This window comes from Monopterus albus, unplaced genomic scaffold, assembly GCF_001952655.1.
Source record: "Monopterus albus unplaced genomic scaffold, M_albus_1.0 scaffold55.1, whole genome shotgun sequence".
NCBI lineage: Eukaryota > Metazoa > Chordata > Actinopteri > Synbranchiformes > Synbranchidae > Monopterus > Monopterus albus.
In genome coordinates, this window is record NW_018127935.1 from 1759029 (window position 1) to 1767572 (window position 8544).

At 41.1% G+C, this 8544-nt stretch overlaps 2 protein-coding genes across 8 annotated transcripts in view; one reads left to right on the top strand and one right to left on the bottom strand.

Moving 5' to 3' along the window:
• esyt2b (extended synaptotagmin-like protein 2b) overlaps window positions 1-7838 on the bottom strand; it is a 26632-nt gene extending 18794 nt beyond the window's left edge. For 3 of the 6 annotated variants that reach the window (XM_020602293.1, XM_020602295.1, XM_020602294.1), the window contains exons 1-6: window positions 6492-6903; window positions 3349-3390; window positions 2651-2785; window positions 2322-2398; window positions 2101-2173; window positions 43-132 (exon numbers count right to left, since the gene is read on the bottom strand). In XM_020602293.1, the coding sequence (XP_020457949.1) occupies window positions 43-132; window positions 2101-2173; window positions 2322-2398; window positions 2651-2785; window positions 3349-3390; window positions 6492-6884 (810 nt within the window). In that variant the 5' untranslated portion in view covers window positions 6885-6903. Of the gene's footprint in view, window positions 1-42; window positions 133-2100; window positions 2174-2321; window positions 2399-2650; window positions 2786-3348; window positions 3391-6491; window positions 7181-7768 lie in introns of those variants that run through there. The other 3 variants (XM_020602296.1, XM_020602297.1, XM_020602292.1) reach the window with 3 other exon arrangements.
• dync2i1 (dynein 2 intermediate chain 1) overlaps window positions 7155-8544 on the top strand; it is a 9347-nt gene continuing 7957 nt past the window's right edge. The window contains exons 1-3 of one of the 2 annotated variants that reach the window (XM_020602289.1): window positions 7155-7244; window positions 8164-8217; window positions 8306-8544. The exon at window positions 8306-8544 is cut by the window's right edge and continues 452 nt beyond it. In XM_020602289.1, coding sequence (XP_020457945.1) covers window positions 7176-7244; window positions 8164-8217; window positions 8306-8544 — 362 coding nt within the window. In that variant the 5' untranslated portion in view covers window positions 7155-7175. Of the gene's footprint in view, window positions 7245-7855; window positions 7982-8163; window positions 8218-8305 lie in introns of those variants that run through there. The other variant, XM_020602290.1, reaches the window with a different exon arrangement.

Below are 8544 nucleotides of genomic sequence, written 5' to 3' on the forward strand. Positions count from 1 at the left end.
AATTGAAATAATTAGTGTTGAATTATCAACAGTGGGACTTACTGGCTTCTTGAGGAAAAACAGAGACAGCGCTCCAACAAGAGGCATATCACCCAGCAGTGGCTCCATCACCACTCTCAACACACCGTGGATCTATGGAAACACATAAGGAGCATATTAGTGCACACAGAGGGAGCTAAGGGGAACTCATGCCCTTCTGGCCTGTGACATTCCTCAGAGGTGGAATGTCACACACATGGCAGGTTAGAAAGCTGAGCAGAGTACGACTTCACACCTTCCCAGTGTCATCCTCCATCTTTTCCATAGCATGTTATGATGATTACAAGGATTATACTATTGGACATGCTTTCAATGTGTCACGTGGACACCATAGAGCTGCCCTAATCCACAGTGGGGAATGAAGGATGTTTACATTCTAGCACCATATATTTCTTGTGAAGCTATATTTGTATTCTCAGAATGGATAGTAATAAAATATTGTATCTGAGTAGAACTGCGATTGATCCTAATACTAATAAAACAACCTGTACCAATAATGCTCCAGAAACCAACAGTCATAACTTTTACTGTTTGCAGCCATTCAGAGCAAATCACAGAGCCACCGCATTAATTCTGAGCCTTCACGTTACAGTGAAAGATACAGTATCTTATTTCCAACATCAAAGATTTTAGTTGCCTCTTCATGAAGAAATGTCACCTTTTACATACATTCTTAAACACCAGCGACTGACTAGTATGGAAGTACCATAACTGATTGATATTAAATAATGCATTCATTTATAAAAGCAAAATGACTGCAACCTAAAACCAATCAAAAAAATGTATTTGACAGCAGGTTTCACAGGTTGTTTTATGTGCTGTAGCCCTGTCAAGGAGTGAACCTCCGTCAAACCAGTATTATCACGGACTCAAATGCACCTGCTCTGTGTAATGAAACCAGCTCAAGGAGTGATGTAATGTAATAGTGGTTGATAATGAGCTGGAGAGATAAGTAGGTCTGCCTGAGATACAGAATAGGGGGGAGTGAGCAACAAATGTCTCCCAGGGACAGATCTAACAGCACTTGCTCTCCAAGGAGGCACAGTGATTGTTTTTTCTGCCTGCCAACTTCCATAGCATACACACAACACACACATCTGTATTCAGACACAACAGAAAGAAAGAGGATTTCCTCAAGCAGCATGATATGGAATATGTTTGTTATGTAAATGTTTTTTTAACATTTTATTTTGTATGGAAGAGGCTTAGGGCCGCTGTACAAAATGGATTTGATGCGCGTATCTGATAATGGAACATGATTCAAGGCATTCTTGAAGATTATGACTTTAAACTCAGAATTGATCCTGTTCGGTAATTTGAAATGTCTCTCCTTTTGCGTAATAATTCTATTTTTTTTATCTTTATCTTCTCTGTATTCATGTATTGTATGTCTTTATAGTTTTTTACAGTGTTGTACAGTTTCCACTACACAACACTATGTATATTTTTTTCTTTGAAAACACCAAGTCATTTACCCACTCAAATGCCTATTAATATGTTTCATTATAGCCAATATGAAAAGAGAAATTTGCCCTGTTGTTGACACCAATCAGACACTGCAATGTCATTAGTGACTGGTTGACAGTGGTTTCAAATGTTACAAAGGGGCCTTGCTTCATTGTGTGTAGCACATTTCATGATGCCTGTTCATTAATGCACTACTTGATCATTTCTATGCTTGGTTATTAACTCTGACTGATCACAGCACATTCCTCCACCACTGAGGACCAGAGGTTTGTTTGTGCTGGTAAAAAAAAACTACACACTCGCATCCCAAAAAGCTTTAGGCACTGAATAACAAACATCGCATAGACAGAAATTTCAACGTCCCGCCCATACACATTCAGCATCTTGTTATTATCTGTTATACAAAATGTCCATACGGTATCAGAAAAGACTCAACTTGGAACTAGACCTTTACCTAAAGTTAGTGGCACTTTACTGTATACCAAGTGCTACATTTTCCTTTCCTGACAGCCACTACAGTGACCAAAACTCATGCCAAGGGACAATACTTCTGTGAGGATGTGAAACAAATCAGAGAAAAAGGAATTTCCTTACCTGGATGCTCTTAATGCCAGCTTTGCAGTAGTACCGTTTGATATCCACATCAATCTCTGTGTTCCCGACAAAGCTGAGTAACAAAAACAAAAAGTCTCTCAGATAATTATTTCTTTTAAATCAACAATCCTCAGGGTCTCTTGAACTAGTTTAAACCAGTACCACAAGTAAGCTACAGAGGTAAAACAGTAATGATTTCAGGAGGCATATTCTTGGCTCACCTGATGTGTAGGTCCATGATGATCTGTCTTTTGTCCACATTTTCAGAGTAAACCTTTACCCCATTGATCCTTAAGGGCTACACCGCAACACAGAGAGCCATTATTGTCAGTGGATCTCTCCAGGCCATCAACAACACACCAAGACCTCCACCACTCCAAAACCCCTGCATGGTTTGCAAAAAGGTTGACCCCTCTCCTGACCCGAAATGAAAACTATTTATAAAACCAGCACACTAGTCAGAGGCAAACCTGCATGTTCATGTTCGAGGTCCCACACACTCTAACCAACTGTCCCAGTGGCGCCTAATAAGAGAATAAGAGATGCTCACTTTGTCTCCTATGTCGATTTTGCTAAAGCAGAAGGTGCTGAGGTGGGAGCTGGACTCCTTCACCACCGGCTCGATCGTCTCGTGCAACACTTTCTCCACAAACTGGCAAATGTATGGCCACATCTGTTTCACCGCCTGAGGGGAAGAGACTTGAAATTCAAAGAGTAATCGTAGTAGAGTTTTGCTGGGACAAACTAAAAATCGGTGCCTTTTTTGGTATATACTTAGGGCATGTACATGTAGCGCTGTAAGACTGTATGAGATATTACTGTCACTAAATCAGCTTTACTCTTTGTAGACTAATGTTGCTGCTTCATACAAGTACTTCTCTCATGCTGTTAATTATATAGCTTTTATAAAATATCCAAAACATAGTTCCATTTAAGTAGAATCCTGTCTCATTCATACATATCAAATTTTGATTTCATCATCTAGAACAATGAATATGTATATACTATATGCTTTAGAAATTACAACCAGGTTGATGCCATGTTAAATCACGAGGGGTAATGCACTTCACAGTACTGCAGAAAGAAGGCTGCATGTTAAGTCAAATGCACTGCAGCATATGGTGGGTGCAACATTAACAGGCCCAGTGGAGCGAGAGCGAGGGTGACAGACATCCCAGTTTTCACAAAGCAAAATGGATGACTTCCTCCAAGCAAATAAATTCAAGAGACAGCTGCTCAATTTCTTACCTTGTTCAGCCACTCCACTCGCTCAACATCTGGGAAGTGCACCTAAAGTGAAGCAAACAGAGCAGATTGTCTCCATGTTAGTTCCAAACAGTGGCTAATAATGCAACAGTTGTTTCCCTGGAAGGCCAAGTTTAAATTACATGCTCAAAAACTGCATGATCAGTAAAATTGAAAGCTTGAATTTAAATGCTAATGTTTATAAACTGTACTTGCAATAATTATTACATGTGTGATTTTTTCCCATTTTTAGTTTAAAAGAGTTAACGCGTGTTAAGGTGCAGGTTAAGCCCGATAAAGACCAAAAGCTTAGTTATATAATTAAATGTCTACAGTGGACCAGTGTTCAAAATCTTCTTCTCTTTCATTTTAAATGTTTCAAATTACTCTCGAATTAAGTGCAAATATCAAGTGCGGAGCAAATCCTTTCCTAAATTAATTTTAAATTTCAAAGTGTTTATTCCCTGATCTCAACAACAAGATGAAGCAAGACAGCAGGCTGGCGTGCTGGGCAGATCTGACAGCTACAAGGGACAGCACTCGGATTCATAGAGAAAACAAACATGCTTACACAGCATGCGTGTCAAATTGTGGCTGAGGCAGTGACAAGAGCAGGAAGATGCCTGTGGAAGAGAAAGTTATATCTAATATGAGATTTAGACCCAGAGTGTCAGTATGAGTTGAGATTAATATAATGACCTGAAAAAGACACTGACAAGGTGTCATTATTACATCTGACAAAGTTAGAGTGACCTTATTCAAAACATGTAGATGGAGTATCAGATGATTCACTCGATAGGACAGATGTTTGAAAGTACTTGCTAAGAGAAGTGACTTGTGCATCTGAAAGCTCAAGCAAAGCAGCTTAATAATTTAGATACTGCTACTGCTTGCTGTGTTGGTGTAGGACTGTCTTTAAAGTGTACGTACTGTAGTAGCCTGCCTGGGTTTTGAATCAAAGAGGCTTTCCACACTGAGCTCATAATACCTATAACCAGCACGCAAGTCTAGAAAGTAATCAAGACCTGGAAACACGCTAAATGTATGTCCTGAAAAAGTCACAACACAAAACACAAACAGTATCTGATGCGGACGTATAGTATCTCATTTTCAGACACACAATGCTGACCTCTCAAACTTGCTTACATCTCGTGAGTCACACAGACAGCAGCGCACCAAAAGGTCTGCTATAATGCAGACAATTTGACTCCTGTAAACAGCAGACCTACTGAAAACCTGAAACCACGCAAAGTTTGTGAAGCAGTTTATTGGTCTCATGCTTTGCTACTGGCTGTGTCCTTGTGCCAGTTTATTAGATGTTAATGTAATCCAGTACAACATCTCAGCCCTACATTCAGCCGTTGCAAAGATGTGTTCAGCTTTGATTGACACTGTCAGAGACATTCGAAATTAACAAAAACAAGGAAAAAAATCAGCTCTGCACTGTCCATAAGTGTGAGATGGCAGAAAAGAATCCAATTTAGGCACTCAAGTGGAGGGTTGATAATAAAATACCTTTAAGGGATATGGGCTAGAACATTTAAAAAAACACCACTGCGTCTCTGCACACTTGGTTAGTTGGTTTCAGTATTAACTCTGGGTTTCGTACTGAGATTGTAGTTTGCAGTGGCGTTAAACTAGACTGTCCATTCTAATACACAATTAAATGTTCCAAAGAATGGGTGAACATTCTGATGAAAGCTCAGTACTCAGCCAAATGTGATTTGCTACTTTTTGTAATCAACCAGCAACCACCATGTCTTCATAATCACTCAAACAACCCAGTCAAATCTCTTCTGTGTATTTAGATTAAGCGGTGTTCCTATTGTTTTCAAACAGGAGTGGGACCAGTAGAAGTTTTAAAACAGAGGCACACCACTAAAAGCTGCAATGACAAAGCAATCTTACTACTGTTAAGACTTAGTTTTGTTCAGTGGAACGAACCTGGCACTAGCCAAGATTTAGGAGCTATAACTGGAGAAAATCCCCACCCCTGAGGACAGCACAGTAGCTCATCAATGAGAAATCTGCCACTCGATCTAATTCGAAAAGTGTACTGTGATGGTCGTGCACATCGCCTCAAAGTCTGTTAATTTTTATAATCGACAGGGGATTTGGAGGTTACTCAATCAAGCCTTTTTCCTTTAAGTGTGATGCTCTTACTCTTCACCGTGTAGCTTTTCCAGCCCTATTTAATAGCCTGAATGCATCCTCAGCCGTGTGTCAGCAGAACGAGCTTTTAACTGTTCTCATAACATAGGCTGGGCTGAGCATCACAAACTAGTTGAACTGTCCTTCTGTGATGAATATTATAGGGTAAATGTTGGATTTATAAGTTGAGCATCTGAGATTTGAGGCCTTCTTAGTTCAGTTGTATTTTGCGCTTAGATAGCACGTGATTAAATGCAGTCTGTTTACTTAGTGATTTCCAAACTGGATCTAGAACACAGCAGACACATTGTCTACTGGAGTTGAAATTGTCCAGGAGAGTTAACTTGTGCAGGTAGTTAGAGGATGGATCAATTAATGCATTAATTTATAATCCAGTCCCTTTGCTTTTAAATATTCCCCTCTCATGTATTTCAAACCTCCTTCAATATCACCACAGTATATCTGAGATAAGTCATATGACATTTGGCTATGTGACAAAAAAATGCTCCAAATATGTCACTGCCAGCAGCTAATCTACAACATAATCTGTTACGTGCAATGTTATATCATTCATTTACATACTGGGTGTGCTGAGGGTCCACATGGGGTAATATTACCTGCCACTAAACTGTTAACCCTGACAAGGACAACCCCAGTGTTACCCAGTGTTTGCCAAGCTACAGTGCTGCAGTACTACAGTGAGTTACTGCAAGTGCCATAGTTGTCAGGATCCCAAAATAACGGAGCCTGTGGGCATGTTCCTTTTCCACCATGGTGTCTGGTTTACCATTGTGTCCTGCTGTATTTAGACTGGGGCTCAGCCTAATGTCACTGCTGGGGGCACAGCTGCTCCATCAAAGCCTTGGGGCTCAAATCTGACTGTTGACAGTTTTTTGATGGAAGAATATTGTTCAGAAAAATACCTCTTCGGAGAAACTGTTCAGCCAGAATAAACGACTGTGGACATTGTTTAATCTGTTGTATTTCAGACTTACCCACGGTGGTAGGTCTGAAGTGGTAAGGCTCTGCTTGACACTTCTCTCCTCTTGCTCAAAGAAAGACAGAGCTCGGCTCAGCCGGCTGTGCTTCCCTCCTGTGTTTCTCCTCCACCAGAAAAAAAAAATAAGTCCAATTAACAACCAGCTGAAGCTGAACTCAAAATATCCCAGTGCATAAATGGGAAAAATAAGAACAAAGGTTTTAGCAAAGTGAACCCAAGTCTGGGTCAGCTCGCTGGTCGAGGACACCGGGGCATCACTGGGTATGGCCCCCGCAGAGGGATGGGTAAAGTTGGCGCTGGACTGAGCGGGGCTCGGCGCGGTGTGTCCATTCTCCTTAGCTGAAGCGGGGCTCGCATTGTGTGGGTGGGCTCCTCGTACAGCTGTCATGCTATCTCTGGACACGTCTCTCTGTCCCGGAGTCCGTCTTCAAACTGCTAAAATGCGGATGAGGTCGGGTGTCTTGGTTCCCATGTGCGAACGGACCAAAGCAGCTGTTGTGGAGCCTGCTCTCACGTTGGCTCACCTGTACACCAGCCCATCGCCTTCGGGGGAATCGTTGGCATTGAACGCTTTAGTTTACGCTACGACTAAAAGATAAGGAGTGCATTTCTTTGATTAAATCGAGCTGCTGAATCTGTCCACTCCACAGTCATTCTACCTCCACAGTTCACATATAGGATGGGAATGATTATCAGCAAAACCACACATGGATGTGCGTTCCCACTGGTGACCGCTGCACGGCTGAATGTAAGATAACGCCATCTGGTGCTCACCAGCGACAAACTGAGCGTATCAATCATAGACATATGGTAGCAATTGTAGAAACACAAAGAAATAGGAATCGCATTTATATTCAAAATATATAAAATAACTAACATATGGATATTTTACTGCTTAACTTGCTATCAAAAGCAGAAGTTAAGCTAGAAATGGCGAGCACAGATAAATCGCTCAACAGACGAGCTTTATGTCAGCTTAGATCCCAGCTGTCGGGAGCTTATTCCACTGGATGTGGTCTGTTTCCCCGTAGATATGTCTCCTCTTATATTAATCTGAATCTATCCTACACCTAACCCCAACCAATCGTGTAAGGATTAAGCCACTCTCGAATAGGACAGTTACTGCTGCTAGCGTAGAGCAAAATTCAGAATGAATCAAAGAACAACTAGCATTATCAGGGGTGTTAGTTTTGTTATAATTGATTAAGCTACAACATTTTTAAGGCGGTCTGTCAAAAATTCTCATTTATACAAAAGGTCTCAGACAGTTACCTTGACAACCAGGTGTTGATTCCAGCGATTGCTCTACTGTCGATTAGTAGGTCTGTTGTCAAGCCGAAGTGACGCGCTCTCCTTGGTTTCGACAAACTGCGCTTGCGCAAAAGTGATACCAAGATGGCGACGTCATTGCAAACATATGAGTTAATTTTCGGCTATTGAAAAACTGAAAATATATACACAGATGAGAACATGCATAGTGACAAGGTAATAGTTTTATCTTTGTTCTTACCGTATGCAAGCCGAACCTGGGAAATGTTTTTAGAAAATCTCGGCTGTGGTACTTGCCGAACAAATACAAAATAACGGTGCTTATGTTATTAGTTAGCGTGGATATAAATGAACGCTGATATGTTCATCCTGTAAGCATAAAACATCTGTTTGTTTAGAAAATAACAAAGGAAGATACATGGAGACCTGCTGACCTGAAAAGACACATCAGGGTGAGTTTATAAGAGTTTAGAGAAGCAATGCAGAAGATGGCGAGTCAAGCTGGATTTCTAAATAATATATAATAATTCCCTTTTTTAGGGAGAAGGACACAGGGATGACTCTGTCAGGAGGCAAGATGTCAATGAAAGAAAGCACAGTGGTGGAGAATCCAAAGAAAGACACCACAGGGACCCAGGGAAGGAGTCTAGACAAGAGGGACACAAGCAGAGGGAAGTGGAGAGTGCTACAGATACACGAGAAGATGAAAACGGCAGATATGTACACCAGAGGAAGGAGGGCTCACGGGACAGGAGAGGTGACAAGGAAAGGGATAGAAG